At 36.0% G+C, this 17,609-nt stretch overlaps 1 protein-coding gene across 1 annotated transcript; it reads left to right on the forward strand.

Moving 5' to 3' along the window:
- Positions 1–5,905: 5,905 nt before the first annotated feature.
- On the forward strand, positions 5,906–8,574 carry LOC103573485 (segmentation protein Runt). Its single transcript, XM_008552602.1, has 4 exons — positions 5,906–6,438; positions 6,519–6,632; positions 7,394–7,501; positions 7,729–8,574. Exons 1-4 carry the CDS (start codon positions 6,117–6,119, stop codon positions 8,229–8,231), a joined length of 1,047 nt encoding a protein of 348 aa, XP_008550824.1. The 5' UTR covers positions 5,906–6,116; the 3' UTR covers positions 8,232–8,574.
- The last annotated feature ends 9,035 nt before the right edge of the window (positions 8,575–17,609 follow it).

Below are 17,609 nucleotides of genomic sequence, written 5' to 3' on the forward strand. Positions count from 1 at the left end.
CAAAGTCGTTAAAAAAGGAGCAAGTTGTTAAATTTTATTTACCCAACGGTTATTTACGAAATAACACTAGTAGCTGTCAATAACCGGGACATTAAACAGCTCAGTCAGTCCCTATAATCGACCGGCTATTTAAAACATTAACTAAGCCCACGCTGATATTTAAAATAAACTAAAAAATCACCCACGTAAACATTAAATATAAAATAATAAATTTGTTAAAATAAAATGAACCTTCGGCATTTAATATTTATATTTTTCCATTGATTTATTTATTTCCCGCGCAAATCCAAAGTAACAAATATTAACTTTAAAGATAACATTTAATAATTGACAGCCTCCAGAGTCTCATTGTCCCCCATGAGTCGTCTTTCCACTGTCATATTTATTGGATTAACAAAAAGTATTGAATTTTACTCTTAAAATTTCCGGAGCGTTGCAGAAAAAGAAATTGAATCAACGGTAAAAATTATCGATCACCAGAGATCAGAGGAATTTTAGTGCAATAATAAAAAAAAGTTAAAACAGAGCCAGAAGGAGACCGATAGTTCGAGTGGGTAGCAGAGGGTGTCGCGATCTGCGAGAACCTCCACGGCAATATTTATTTTTAAAACACCATTTAATATATATATGCAATTCAGAGAATCGCGTCTCATCAAAACCTCGTCTTTTAATTTTCCCGGCTATAATTTCGAAATTAAAAACTACAAAAACCAAAAAAAAATTTCTCTGATCCTACAAAAGGTGAAAAAAATATGAAAAAGACAATGGCTAAGTGTAAAAGCAGCCAGATATCCGACAATACAAAAAGAAGATATGAAAACATGTGAGTACTAATTTTAAAAAATGCACCCTGCAGTTAAAATTAACGCATGGATGCTCACCAATGGGCATTATAAAGAATCGAGAGACATTTTTTAATATTCCAGTAGTGCTGGGAAAAGTTAATCTGGACAAAGAGCCGGGTTTGGACTCCTCGCGACCCGACGTCGCATCTCCACGCTTCGGTGGACGTCACTTTGGTAAAAAAAATAAATAAATAATATGTTATTGCCGTAAGTGAATGAAAATTTTTAAGATGGAGACTCTGAGGTCCGAGAATTAAGTGACGGGAGCAGAGGACGCGGCGTGTCCTCAAGACCAAGGGGGGATGAATTTGTTTAAGAAATACGGGTGCGGGTTTTTTGGTGGGTGGGGTGGGGTGAGGGGATTGGGGGGGGGGATCAACATAAAGACTCAGAGAATAAAAACGCGTGTGAGATGAACAGGGACAGTGGAGTTAACACAGAGGGCGGCATTGTATGCGGTGAGTGAGCCGGAAGCGACGCCATACTGCGTATCGTCCCACGTCTCTTTTGTTTCCGCTACGTACTCGTTGCTCCCGATCACTTTCTCTAAGCTTTGCCATCGCCTCGTCCTCACTCACATACTCATTCATTTATGCCCCCACCCTTTTCCCTCGCGCCTCTTTTTTCTCTTGTCTTCCTCTTCCTTTTGGTACTTTGTTTTGTTTCTGTCTACGCCATTCATACTGGGGTGGTTGTTAGGGTGGAGAAATTTGTTGTTTATTTCCTACGGATCTTGACAAATATTTTTTTATGTTCATTTTTGCTGGATGGCTTTCAGAAAAATTTTGGCTATTTTTAGTCGAAATTTTGTCCAAGGTCCTAATTTTGAATATTGGTAAATAGATGACTTGTCTCTGAGTCATATTTTGTATTTCTGATGACTGAATTTTCTACGGACTCGGGAAAGCTTGAAAATGATGATTTTTTTTTTTGGAAATTTAAAAATTTTCGGAATTTGAAAATTTTTCATGACTTTCAGAAGTAAAAATTAAATTGTGAGTGAAATATCAAAGTTACGATAAAAATGATGAAATAAAATTTTGTAGGAAATTAAATTTCCTACAAAAAAGGTTTCTTTTAATTATCGTGTAAATTTAGTATTTTAGAAGTTAGAAGCAACTAAAGTTAAAATTTTATTTTTAATCCGCACCGAAAAATTTTTCGAAACTTTGAATTTGAAATTCTGCGTAAACTACTGAAGATACGATAAAAATACCAAAATATCATTTTGTAGATAATTAAATTTCCTAGAAAAAAGATTTCTATCAATAATTAGGTAAACTCAATATATAAAACGAAATTTAAAATCAAAGGTATGAAAAATAATAATTTTAAAATGATTAATAATTTAAATCCTGAAATCGCCGGAAATTACTGATGATAATTTTATAGATAATTAAGTTATCTGTACAAAAAGGTTGTTAATTACCTTTTTGATAAAATGGCATGTCACAAAATATATGATGAAGCATTATATATATGTATACTGCAGCTATATATGTCAGAGCAAAATGTTTTCTAATAAAAATTTAATAACTATTAAATTTATCGGATTCAAAGCGTGGGAATATATAAAAGGAAGTTTAATAGAATAATACAATGTATTGTAAAAAATATTTTTTACAATTCAAATCGATTTTTCATTCTTGATATGTATATATATATTTTTAATGTGAACAACTCCACCCACTGTCTCCGGTAGTCTCTTCCGTTTAGTTCAAATCTACTCATACATAACAATATATATATATATATATATATATATATATATATATATATATATATAAATATGTATATGTGTGTGTGTGTGTGTATAGGGAACTACATTTCAAATTTTTTGAGGAAAATATAAAAAATAAGGCTGATGTAAAATTGGCCACATCAAATTTTAAAAAATTTTAAATTTGAAAAAAAAAAAAATCAATTGAGTCTCAAAATTTTTTTTTGTTTTTTAAATACAAGGGGTGAGACATTTTGATCAAAAAATGACTTAGAATTAAAATTTATTCTAGTATTTAAAAAAAAAATTTTTGGCGGGAAATTTGAAATTTAAAATATTCAAATAATTTAATTTGAATTTTAATTTGTGATTGAGATAAAAAAAGTGTCTTTTTTTTGGATCATGTTGCTCGATCCCAGAATTTTTTTTTGTACCTGGGTCGTATTTACACCAAATACTTATTTGGAGACTAAAAAAAAAAAATTATAAAAAAAACGCACTTTAAATTTTTTTTAAGAGATTCATTTTGCCCCTGGCACTACTAGCCCATATACTTTAAAATTAAGGAAAAAAAAATAATAATGTGGGATAGTTGTAAGAGTGTAAAAAATAGGAGAAAAATATTGACACAGTTTCACCTAGAGCCGGAAAAATATGTATTAGAGTACGTAGGTATGGTATATTGATGTAGAAGAAGACCTTCGATGACCAGTTAGGGTGAGGTATAGCAAATATTTCATAAAAGAAAACTAACTTGTGTAAATTTGTATAGATACAGATTGGACTCATACTAGCGGAGCAAATTTCTCTGCTTTCACGAGCATTTTCACGGGTTTACAGAGTCCTTGAATTAATCTCTTATTTTTCTTCTCTTTTTGTTTGAGAAAAACAAGTTTACGACTCGGTAACCTGTGGATTTTGGGATTATTGTCAGATTAACCCGATTTTAAAAGTTTTATTTTTAAAGTTGTATATTTCTGCCACGCGACACCTTGTTAGTCACACTTTTAACTTGTCAACATAACTTTTTGTTTACTTACTGCCTGGTTCATGGGTAAATTTCAACCGGAGTTCGATGAACAAAATTTATTAAGTCAATGGGAATTTTTTTTTTTTTTTTTTTTTTTGATCAATTAATTATTTTTTATTCAAATTTAAATGCGGGTCATTATGAGAAAAAATGGGGAAAACGGGCACTTTTTTCACTAAACGTTAAAATATTTAAAAACAAAAAAAAAAAAAATTTTTTCTATTTCATAATTCAAAATTTTTTTTCGCGCCAAAAAATTCATTTTTTTTTTGTGGTCTTTAAAAAAACTATGGGTTAAATTATAAATAATTTTTTAATTTTTCGCAATTTTAATTTTCTCCACCGGAAGTTTTTCTTGAATTTTTTTTTTAACTATTCGGGAAACGAAAAAAAAAAAAAAAAAAAATGCTGGTGAATTTTAAAAAGCGGCTCATTCTGTCCAAATATGAGCTCAAATTTTAAAATTAAATTTCTCAGTACTGAGACTAATATTTAAAAATTTTAAACAAAACTAACCGACGAATGTCAAAATATTTGTAAATTTTATATTATATTTGAACAGGATTAAAACGGCTCATTGATACCCACAGAAAATCTGTGATGTCATTGAAAGATCCGTTCGAGCAAACAGAAATACGCATAGAAAATTATGTATTTACTTTTATTATAATTACCTGAGGTGCATTAGCCAGTAGGTACTAAACCGAGCTCAATTTTAGGCTTAGAATTTACTGTGTGTGTTTTATTATTATAAGTCCCAGTGCTAAGAGGGTACACAATGTCTTTCCCTTTCTTACGGACAATGTAGATTTGTTTGCTGGATTTCACTTTCTCTTTATAAGACAATTCATTGTTCGGTGAAAATATTTATTGTTTAATGAGTATCATCAAATTTTAAGCCTGTAAGTTTGAATAGTTATATTGTAGCTTATATTTATGAGTTTGTAGATTGGTATTTAAATTTGGGGGCGTAGGACAAAGGTGACCGCTAGAGATTATGAACTTTGTGCAGCAAATACGGAATCTTATTTTACTTTTACTGCATCTTAAGAACTAGATCACGTTTTCAGTTGCTGTAAAGTTTTTTTTTTCCAGACAAAACGGGCCCAAAAAAAAAAGTAAAGAACTCTTTTTTTTTTTTTAAGATTCATTGAGTTCAAAATTGGAAATAATTTTGAAAAAAAAAAAATATATTTTACGAAATTTTTGAGATGGTCCATTTTGCCCACTTTTCCCTTTGTAACTGATTTTACTCCATAATTATTATTATAAATGGCCTTTATTTCCTTTTAGTAGTTAAAAGGGAGGGAATAAAATAAAGAAGTTCAAGTAAAAAAAAAAAAAAAAAAAAAAATTTAATTTTGATATTTAATATTTTTTAGAGAGAAAATTAATATGGGCCAAGTTGGAGCTACTTTATAATAAAGAAATTTTGAATATTTTAAATCAAATATTTATTTTAGAAGAGAACAAAAAAATTCATGTGAGAAAAAATGATTTAAAAAAAAAAATTTTTAAATCCTAATTTTGAATTTTACCCAAAAATATTAAATTTCAAAAAATTTTTTTATTAACATAAAATTTATTTTTAATCCATTATTAGTAATTTTTCAAAATTAAAAAATTTTCCCGCCCTATTGAAAATTTCCACTTCCAAAAAATCAAAAAAAATTTTTAAGAAATTCAAAAAAAAAATTTTCCCGCCCTATCGAAAATTTCTACTTCCAAAAAATCAAAAAAAATTTTTAAGAAATTAAAAAAAAAAAAATAACATGCATGTCATATAAAAAATCATCATTTTCAGCGCTCCCATAATATATATATATATATATATATATATATATATATATATATATATATATATATATATATATATATATATATAATAGTAACACAGAAACAAGCAGGTGAAGCATATGAGAATAAGCGTGGCATCGTAACAGCAGCGATAGAAGATAAAGAATAAACCCAATAGATGCAAAGCAGTCAATGGGCCAGAGAGAGCCAGCACCAGTAGCCCACGAGTGGGAGTGAGCGCGCGAGTATGTAGAGCAGAAGCAGAGCGACGAAATACAGAAGCACGAGCTCGTAGCTGAGACGACAGACGAAGATCCCCACGGGTTCTCTAGCAACCCTTAAGCTTGGTTAGGGGTGAAGGCGGCGAGCCACTGAGGCCACAAACACGACCACCGTCCTCATTGGTCGACGCTCCACCACTGGGTGGGGCGTTACGAAAAATTGGTGGGGATAAAAATCCCCTCTAAATAGGTGGTAGATGTCTGCGAAAAACTAGAATCCGCTCGACGAGCATCGAGTGCGCCTCGTTTTAAACTCCCACACCTTTTTTTTTACCATTTACTAACACGGCTCAGTGATAGTCGACTGTCCAGCGAACTATCCGACAGTTTAGTGCAGTGGAGTGACCAGTGATCTGTAATCGATAATAAATAGTGTCAGTGCCAAGTGATCTATCGGATTATTTTTGAAAATTAAAAAAAAAAAAAATACAAATTAATGTAAAATGCATCTGCCAGAAGGACCTCTCGCAATGGATAACTTCAGCTCGATCCACGATGCGCTGCGTGCATGCCACGGCGATCTGATCCAAACCGGAAGTCCAGCAATCCTCTGCACCGCGCTGCCCACTCATTGGAGATCAAACAAATCGTTACCGATCGCGTTCAAAGTCGTCGCGCTCGACGAAGTCAGCGATGGCACGCCGGTGACGATACGCGCCGGCAATGACGAAAATTGCTGCGGCGAACTGAGAAACTGCACCGCGGTTATGAAAAACCAGGTCGCTAAATTTAACGATCTACGATTCGTTGGTCGCAGTGGCCGAGGTTTGTATTTTTCAATCCACCTCCAATCAGATTATCTAGATCACTCGATCAATCGATAGTAATTGGTTTTATCATTACAGGAAAGTCATTTTCGTTGACGATACAAATCAGCAGCGTTCCTTCACAAGTCGCTACCTACTCAAAAGCAATAAAAGTCACCGTCGACGGACCACGAGAACCGAGATCTAAATCAAGTAAGTAATCGATAGACCAACGGTAATTGACCCGCATATCGATCCCACAATAATATGAGAAAATATAACGGTGATGGCAAACTGATAACAGGAGAATGTAGAATCTGGGAAGGAAGTGGTCAGAAGTGTTCATAAGCGCGTGTCCAACCAGAGAATCCGCAAAACGGGTGTCAGAGGCCTTGCAGCGTTTAATAATCCGGCGTATATCTGGCGGACCTCAAACCACGACGCGGTGGTCACGGGGTGTTCGTCTCTGTCTCTCTTGGCCACATATTCTCTTGCACTGGATCGTACTCCCACATACTCACATATAAACACATACATATATATACATTACATAAAACACACGTGTAAATCCGTTAGTGTACATTCAATACACAGACAAACGGTTTAGTTGGCATTAATTCAAAGCTGGCCGCGTTCTTTGACTAATTAATCCCGCGATCCGATTGGCCCTCGGGCCACTGACTCGGATTAAAGTGAGATAACTTTTTAAAATAATCATTATTAATGTCGTAGTCATCAGCCAAAGACACCGCTTTATATATTTGTTTATAGTCTGGCATATGCCAGCAGCCATATGTGCGCCACAACACACATCACACACGACACGGCTCAGAATTACAGTTTAAGACCGGAGTTTTTAATCGTTAAACGCATTTACGATCGTAGCTATTCTCGGGCTCGTTAAATCCCGTTTACTGCTTTATAATTCGACTTGATACCAAACCCCGATTGCTAAACGAGCTCTCTTTTTACAGATTATCAGTATGGTCCTGGATTCCCTGGACTTGGGCTGCTGAATCCTTGGCTGGACGCCGCCTACCTGGGACACGCATGGCACCTGCATCATCCTGCACTCATTAAAGGTAAGCATCAACCAGACGAACCCTGTCTTGCTAAATTTAAAAACGGGTATACAACTGAGCGAAATTCGCTATTGATTTGCTGATGATTCATGCTGGACCGAAGGGTGCAGCGTTCCCACAATCTCCCCTAGAATAACACAATACAGCTTTGTTCGCTACTACATTGATAAAAATAAAAATAAACCTTTGCTGAATATTTTTTCTAATATCCATGGTTTATTTTTCAGGAGCAATGCCCATGCCACCAGCGGATTTATTTACACCGGCATTCGCACCCAGTATGCTGCCATCGACGTACCCCTTTCACGAGCACGTCAAGTACCCAACAGAGTATCCAGGAATGCCGACGACAAAAACCCCAGCATTGCCGACTAGTCCATCTCGTAGTCCACCGCAGAGTCCCAGTGACAGCAGCAGTGAATCTGCCGCAGAAGAAGTACGCAGTGCCTTTGTGCCAATTCGTCTCAACACGTTGCCATTGTCAAACCTGAATGTCAACGTCAGTGCTTCAAAAACAACGACACCTAGTACGCCGTCATCACCAATAAGAACTTCAGTGCCTCCTTCAATCGTCAGTAGAATCCCAGGGAATCCTTCAGTGCCTGCCAGTAAAAAGGCCACCGAAGGTATCCGCTGCGAACTTAAAGCGCCAACGACTTTGATATCTCAGGGCAGTCCTACGCCGAGCAAGATGTCATCAGTATCAAAACCTGTATGGAGACCTTATTGAAATAGGGCTTAATCGCTTTGTGATTGTGGTTTTTGTTACGAGAACCGTTGGAAGGCTAGTGAACAAGACGCTCAGCGTCGACGACATATATTTCGAAGTTTAATTCGATCCTAATATAATCTGTATATAACGTCCCTGTATATAAAAATGAGTATTTATTGTAAATAGTGTAAATATTAAGGGGTAAAATAAATCTAGATGGACAATAAATATGGCGGCGAATGATTTTATGAGGGAGAGCTACGAGACTGTATGATAGGTGTGTCATCAAAATATATTTATTATCGTAACATGTATATGTAATTTATGATAAGAGAGATTTAATTGTAAAGAGATTATTATAGATCAGAGATAAATAATAAATCATAATAACAATAATAATAATAATAATATATATAATTGTGTTATTGCTACTGATGTGTGATTTCCATGACAAGGATTTTAAATTTAGGATTAAGATATTTCAGGTCACATTCGTTGATTCTCTTTCTGGTTCTTCAGCTCGTGCCGTTGAAGGGATTCGTGTCTTCTCGCTTCGTGCTTACGTATTCATATATATTTACATTTACATTAATATATATATATATATGTCTATGTGTGCACTGGGATATATTTTTTTGTTGGTCGATTTAAATCTGAATGGTAGCAGCCACGGTCTCATTTCAAAGCAACAAACTCCGTGTGTAAGAAGGAAGGGAAAACAAGAGATTGGTGAAGGGAATGGTTTTATACCAAGGGGAATGCGTGAGATCTGTATTAGTACAGAGATCCTCATTTCGTTTCTAAGTCGATATTTTCTAACACTTCCTCAAGTGATGGTTGTGATGGTGGTTGGGATCCTGGATGAGCAATTAGCAGAATGTTGCGTTCTTTACTTTTTATTCGGCCCAGTCTGATTGCAGGTACGAGCGAACGAACGAACAATGGAGTGGATGAGAACCTGGTTGACACCCCATATAACGGGGGTTGAAATGTTGACGAGCAGACAACGGGAGCAAGGAACCGTGAAGGGGTCGCGAATGCAGAACCGATGACGCTCGTCACAGGGCGCTAACTAATGTTTGCCCAAAGAATCGGTGATGGATAATCAAGTTTGTCGAGCGGAGCATGATAAAAATTAGCCGGACAAGCTGGCGATTGTTGGAACTGGAAGTTGGGATGGAGGCCTGGTGGTGTTCTGCAGCGAATGTACAATGGGGTAGAGCAGAGTGGAGTGTGGAGAAAGAAACAGGTTCAAGATCCTGAATGGTGATTTTGATGAGTTTAATGCGAACATGAGTATAATTCAGTTGATTGGCTGATTTTATGCTGATTGATGATGCCGGGGTGTCGAAAAACAGCCGGTCTGCATCGAGGCAGGCAGTGTGTGTCCTCGGACAATTGACAATGAGAGTCAAGTTAGTCCAAGTACAGACAATCGCAACTGACAAATTGGTATTGGCGAACCAACAAACTGGATCCTCTTGTCCCCGGGATCAGAGCAAATGTGAACGAGAGAGAGTAAGTGTGGCCTGGGTGAGTAAGAGCGAGAGGATGATAGTGGTGAGGACGCTGGTTGTGAGTTTGAGGGTTCTAGAGTTAGGCAATCAGCGTTGATGAGGGGTGGTCGACACTGGGTAGAGGGCTCGGACAATTAGTAACCATCCTCTCTGGATCCTCGCTCTCGCACGTTTGCTCCACAATCCCAGTGTATCCACCTCTTCTGTATCCTCAGCAGTTACGGTAACAGTAGTAACAGTAAAACACACACACACACACACAGTAACCACAAACGTACGCATGCGAAAGAGCACGCTGCGTATTCCAGGATTACGAGTGCGTGAAAGCCTATCGATAGGCCGGAACAACGTGTTGTCCCGTCGGTTGGGCAGTTGCCCAACAGTGAATTTTTTTCGGTGCTTTTTTATTTGAAACTCAGGTTTTTTTCTTTTTATTCCGCATGTACGAAATTTCCAATTCAGCCTGTCCGATTGACGAGTCTTTTTGATCTGGATTTTTGACGTTAAAGCAGGGACTCGGTGTTTTTTAGGCTTAAACTCGTGAAAAGAATCCCCGATTTCAAAGGAGCAGGATAAATTTGAAAGTTGCTGGTATATTTTGTTTCATTTTTTTCAGTTGTTGTTGTTGTTGTCAGAGGGTAGCTGAGAGTCTTGATTATGCAAACTCAATTGACGATAAGCTCTTGTTTTCATAAAAACACGGGGAAAGAAAACCAACAAGGTCAAAGAGTACTGGAGACTTTGGATGATGGGGCAACAAGCTGGATTTAGATGGGGAAGAAAGCACCCACTCGAGCACAGGCAGAGGGAAACCTCGGTAATAATAAGCCGCTTCCGGAGAGGGCTCGGATCCCCTCAGCTAAATATATACTCGGGATGTAAATAACTTCGTCTTTCTGCGATCAAGGAAAACCAGTTGAAAGAAATGTTTTAACATATTAGAAGGCAATAATGATCCGGGTCTTGCTCTGATCGGTCTTATTGTCCCGCTGCTGAGGTGGTACGGGCTAAGTAAGAAAGATGTCTAGCACGCGACCTGAAACGGTTAACAAGCTGCTTTGCATCATTTGAACAAAGTCCTACGACTTCGACCTCGTTATCGCTTATCGATCCGGCCACTATTTTAAACTCACCCCTTCTTCGCTAAAGAGTACACCAGCTAGAGTACGCGCTCGTTATGTCTGTACATATATTTAGCAACAAATGTGTATGTGCGTGGATGCGTTCGGTGAAAATAGCACAGCTGAAAACACCATCACATTGATAAATACAAAGAGAGATGGGAAATGGGAAAACTGGTCGATAAGGCACCAACAGAGACAGCATGCATGTTGAACTGCATGGGCGCGGTTTGCACCAGTCATTTCGTAGAAACCGCTGATTTTACTTTTTTCCAATAATTCCCCTGTCCACCACTGGCACCAACCCGCCAATACCACCACTACTCGTTGCTTCAATAACAGCACACCGTCATCCTGTAACGCGTCCAAGCCCACGACGAGCTTTTTCACTTTAACCGGTAACGAGTTTTCCCGGTAGCTAAAAAACATGTTCAACTTTTTTATACTTTTTCCCCAACAGCGAACTCTCCAATTACTATTTAACCCCTGATTTCGAGTCTATCAAAGCGTAATGCCGTTGCCCGGTGGTCTGTTAATTGACGCGCGGCAACATTTCACGCGTACTTGGATCCCGAACATGCTACTGTATTTCGGGTGACACATGCGTCCACATAAGTGTCGAGAGTTCATCAGCCTCATTCATTGCAACGTTTAATTCTGTGTCCATTTGGGCCGTAACCCTCAGCTGCCGATTCCAGACTCAAACTGGAAACAGTGGAGGCAATAAACCACAGAAATTCAAGAGCATCTTAGCAAATGGTATTCATGTGGACATTTTTCCCCAGAGCATTAGACTCTGAATCCCTTTTTGGTGAAGTAAATGAATGGAAGGAAGTTTGTCAGATAAAGGAATATTCGAAGAGACAGACAATAAACAAGGAGGAATTAGTTTATGACGACAATTTTATGTAAACGGACTACAGACTTGATTTTACGATAGGGTTTTTTGTTATATTCAGGTACTTTCTAAGTGCTGGGAAAGTATGCAAATACAAAGCAAAGCAAAAGCAAGAGCAATAGCCTACAGACCATAGTAATAGTCTATGGGTTTACTGTAGGTGTAGGTATGAAGGTAGCAGTTTTATTATATGAGGAAAAAGGTCGCGGGATGGGTATTTATAGTAGCCTCTCTCTTTGCTTACTGATGGTTCCTCTGTAGACTGCAGATTGCAGACTATGGGTTTTCGGACTACTGGAATTGAGGTAAAAGCTGTGGTCATTGCATGCCAAAGGAAAAGTAACCGTTTACGATCGAACCGTTTTATTATTGCGACGCTAGAGAAAACTTTTCAATCTTTTTTTTTTAACTTATAGTGGACTTCGGCTTTGCGGTGATTTTATTGCATTCGTCACGTCGGCACATTTAGATTTGTTATTAAGATACCTGTTGATATTAAATTTCTTTGAGATTGTTTAAATTATTTACGGAATTTCTAACGAAAGGCTTAAGTTTTATCCGATTTGGTTTCACTTTTTCTAAGGCTGGCAATATTTTTATTTCATTTTTTTCAGTTTTTGAAGTGAACAATGGACTTTCAGGAGAATTTTTTTGTAAAATCTAAGTTGTTATCAATATTTATCACGGGCTCAAGTCATAAATCCGGTAAATTTTTTACAAAAATATTTTGGTATCCAAAAATGATGAAATTTTTCAACTTTTTTCTTCAGTATTCCAACAATTAGTCGTTAGATTTTAATTTCTCTATATTTCTGTATGACGTACAATCTAATATAAAGAGTTAACACTGTTACAAGTCAATAACTTCAGTAAATTTTAAAAATATTCTGCAAAAAAAATTTTGTTACCAAAAATGGTGCAGATTTTCATTTTTTTTTATGAAATAACAAATAAACTAACTCTCAGATTTTAATTGCCCTTTAAATCTCAACAAAATACGATCTAATAAAAGTCCCTGTCACAGTCCGAAGTCAAAAATTTCCTTCAATATCAAAATATTCTACATAAAAAATTTTTGTAACCAAAATTGATGCGAATTTTCGACTTTTTTGTGAAATAGCAAAGAAACTAATTCTCAGATTCAAATTTCCCTTCAAATCTTAACAAAATACGATCCAATACAAGTTTTTATCACGATCCGAAGTCAAGAAATTCCTTCAATATCAAAATTTTCTATTAAAAAAATTTTGTAACCAAAAATGATGCAAATTTTCGACTTTTTCATGAAATATTAAGCAAACTTATTCTCAGATTCAAATTTCCCTTTGAATCTCAACAAAATACGATCTTATAAAAGTCCCTGTCACAGTCCGAAGTCAAAAATTTCCCTTAATATCAAAATATTCTACATAAAAAATTTTTGTAACCAAAATTGATGCGAATTTTCGACTTTTTTGTGAAATAGCAAAGAAACTAACTCTCAGATTCAAATTTCCCTTCAAATCTTAACAAAATACGATCCAATACAAGTTTTTATTACGATCCGAAGTCAAGAAATTCCTTCAATATCAAAATTTTCTATTAAAAAAATTTTGTAACCAAAAATGATGCAAATTTTCAACTTTTTCATGAAATATTAAGCAAACTTATTCTCAGATTCAAATTTCCCTTTGAATCTCAACAAAATACGATCTAATAAAAGTCCCTGTCACAGTCCGAAGTCAAAAATTTCCTTCAATATCAAAATATTCTACAAAAAAAAATTTTGTAACCAAAAATGATGCAAATTTTCTAATTTTTATAAAATATCTTATGAAGTAACTTCTAGATTATTATTTCTATTAATTTATATATGAAATACTGTCCAACATAAACATATATGATGACCTCAAGTCCAAAATTCATTAATTTCCTAAAAATTTCTCTAGAAAAAATTTGACTGAACTTCATAAAATATGACGTGACCCAGATACTTATCAGTCAAAAAAAAAGTAAACGTTCACAACTTTCTAATAAATTATCAAAACAGAATCTGTTACTCCAACAAATAACGAATAAAAAAAGTCCTTCCACTTCGGCACCAATATGAAAATTTAAATTGAACATAGCAAAAAAAAGTTCTTAATTCTAGCATGCGGTCTAAATTGGCGAGGATCGAAAGGGTTTTTAGTATATTTAGGATTGAGTGTTTACGAAGTAGTTTCACTAGAGTCTGGATGAAAACGGAACTCTCATCAAGCCAGAGGAAGTGGACACGTCGGAACAATTTCCTTACACAGTCATCTCGAGTTTAGCTTTGGCCCCCAAGCGATTGACCAATTTTGTGTTCCCAATCGATTCCTACACTCAGATTATTGAAAATTAACAAATACGAAATTAAGCTACGTAATTTACCGACTCCCAGCGGGCAAGGGGTTGGATTCCTGCCCGGAAAACACTCGGCTGATATCTCATGACATGACCGAGCCCAATAAAAGTCTACACAACATCTCGATGTACTCGCAGCTCAAAACTGACTACATAACTGATACCTTTAGAGCTTCGACTGCATGATAATCAGGGCTCCATATACAGACGGTGCCTGTCCTGGAAGCTCGGGCGAGTCCTGTCCCTCTCCCCAGCAAAATCATTCATCTGATAAATTCGAAAATTTAATTATAAAAACTCTTTTATAACTCGACTACTTTTACCTTTTGTTAGCTTTCATTCCGGATGGATCTGATCCATGAACATAATGCTCTTTGGGTTGCAAAAAAAGTTATGGACAGCCGATATATCGCCTAGCAGTCGCCGTTCGCTCTATCGCTCATAATATCCAGCTCTCTTTTTACCAGTCTAGCTTTAGGGGTGCGTCTCATCCATTTAGCTCCATCACACATGACTGGATGGGGTGAGACGAGCCGTGGAGGTTCTCACAGATCGCGACACCCTCTGCTACCCACTCGAACTATCGGTCTCCTTCTGGCTCTGTTTTAACTTTTTTTTATTATTGCACTAAAATTCCTCTGATCTCTGGTGATCGATAATTTTTACCGTTGATTCAATTTCTTTTTCTGCAACGCTCCGGAAATTTTAAGAGTAAAATTCAATACTTTTTTGTTAATCCAATAAATATGACAGTGGAAAGGCGACTCATGGGGGACAATGAGACTCTGGAGGCTGTCAATTATTAAATGTTATCTTTAAAGTTAATATTTGTTACTTTGGATTTGCGCGGGAAATAAATAAATCAATGGAAAAATATAAATATTAAATGCCGAAGGTTCATTTTATTTTAACAAATTTATTATTTTATATTTAATGTTTACGTGGATGATTTTTTAGTTTATTTTAAATATCAGCGTGGGATTAGTTAATGTTTTAAATAGCCGGTCGATTATAGGGACTGACTGAGCTGTTTAATGTCCCGGTTATTGACAGCTACTAGTGTTATTTCGTAAATAACCGTTGGGTAAATAAAATTTAACAACTTGCTCCTTTTTTAACGACTTTGTCAATCCATATTTACGTGTATTAACACACGACAGATAGTAATTATCTATAAAAAATAAATAATTAAAAATAAAAGAGGTGGATGGATAGTAAACAGTAGGAAAGAAAAAGTTTTAATGTTTTTTATAACGCATCGGTAACTAAAATTAAAAAGGCTGTAACTTTAGTTTAAATCGTCGTATAGAAAAAAATTCATTTTAAAGCTCAAAGTCTCTACTTTAAGATGCCTTTAGTTATTTAAATGTCAAAAATTATCCCGCAAGTTTCAGGTCTGAGCTACTCAAATCTATAAATTTTAAATTTTGTTTTTGAGCTTCGGAAAAAATCAGTCAAATCCAATCGCATTGAGAAGCTCAAAGTTCAAGCTCCAAGGTCCAAAAATACTTAATGACTTTGTCACGTTTCAAAGTTGAGTAAAGTGAACACATTTTAAACGAATTTAATTTTCCACAGGGATAAAAAATATATATATATATGTAGAAAATAAAATCAGCAATTTGAGTTGCAATTTTCATGGTTAAAATCCCTGTATATTTAACAATATAGATCAGAGAAACGGCGAGACGAGTGTACTCTGTTACAGTGGCAGTGGATATGGGGGCAAACCACCCAGGGTCGGTTTATTTCAGCCCGATGAGTACACTCAGCTACACGCTTACGATATAAATTCTCTGCACACTGGTTATGTGTCCTGGGAAGTATACACGCGGGGTTTTATGGTTGTGTGGATGTTAGAGAGCCACCGATGAGGAGAGCGTGGAAGCCCGCAGGGGTACGCCACGACAATCCCCATTGCAACCCCTCAAAATCAACCGACTTCTACTCAGCTCCAGCTACTACTCGTTCTCCCTTTTTGCTCTGTCTCTTTCTGCTTCTCTTCCTTCTCTATCTGCTATTCGCTCATTCTCACTCTCACTTATCTCACTTCGATCCTTTCACTCGCTTGTACTACTGCACAACATACCCTACATACACTAGATTTATATTTTCTGCACCCATGCCGTCTATATAACGAAACACCCTCCATAGAACAACCGCTGCTTCATTTTGGAGACGTTAATACTGCACAGGCTACTCGATGATGAGAATACTGAAGGGGATTTCCCTTTTTCTATATTTATATATTTTTAAAAAAGGTAATGGGCGGGTGGAAATTTTTTTTGTCAAACTAATCATTACTCGCTGTTGATTATTCTATTCTGCGTAAATTGAGTCATAATAAAAGAATATTTTATACATAAGTATAAAAGAATCATAACGTTTCCCAAAATCGACGAATAAATCAAAATTTTTATTCTTGGATACGAAAATCTCAAATATCTTGACAACGGTTGCAAATATCGAAAAATTCAAAGAGAGCAATTTTGTAGCTGATGAAATTCTGGAGAAAATGACTTAAGTCCCATCTCATTGCGACTGTTAATTTGAGAGATAAGGATAGTTGAATATTAATATATACAAAATCATTATTAATATAAATTTGATCATTATGAATCTATATACTCAATTATCTCCGTAACGGCTTGAAATATTGAAAAATTCAATCAGATCATTTTTGAAGCTTATAAAATTCTAAAAAAAATAAGCTTTGAACCATAATTTTACGATCAACAGTCTTCAAGATCTGGTGCCCGGAACAAAAAAACTTCTGATAATTTTCCAAAAATTCAATTTTCATGATGGCGGGTCATTTGTCAAGTCTCTAGTGTAACAAGAATTTTAACGTACTCATTCTAGCTGAGCTCAAGCTCACAGGAGATCTTTTACGCACAAATAATGCACGTTGGCCGTCGCACGCGTAACATATCCGCACGTCATCACAACTTGGACGTCTGCTCCACTCATCGGGAGGGCATACGCTCTTTGTGTTGATCCCGAGGGCGGTACACCCGTAAAGGGGAACTCAACTACTGATGATGCGAGAGGAGAGGGTGGCTGTAAAACTATATACTATGTACTGTATATATGTAGAAGCACACACGTACACACACTTGGAATACATAGGATAGGAAGCTTTAAGGGTGCTCTCTCTGAAGGCTAAGGGACGCCTAACACCATTATCTAATACTCTTGCCCATATGTGGTGCCCCGTATACGAGCCTCTGTGGCCTATTCTTAAACATGAAAAAAAAAAAAACATAAAAAATCCACGGTCATCCAGCAATTGCCCCCTCAATCACTTTTCCCCTTTATCTTTTCTCTTTTTTCGACTTGGCTATTATACTCTTGCCCTATTATTTATTCTTCAGTCCCTAACATTATATTTATAAGCCCTATATACATATATATACACATACTTACCATATACATCGAGATAAAAATGTTTTTTTTGCAATTGGAAATTTGATACTGTTTTGATTACTGATAA

The sequence above is a fragment of the Microplitis demolitor genome, chromosome 2, assembly GCF_026212275.2.
Source record: "Microplitis demolitor isolate Queensland-Clemson2020A chromosome 2, iyMicDemo2.1a, whole genome shotgun sequence".
NCBI classification, from domain to species: domain Eukaryota; kingdom Metazoa; phylum Arthropoda; class Insecta; order Hymenoptera; family Braconidae; genus Microplitis; species Microplitis demolitor.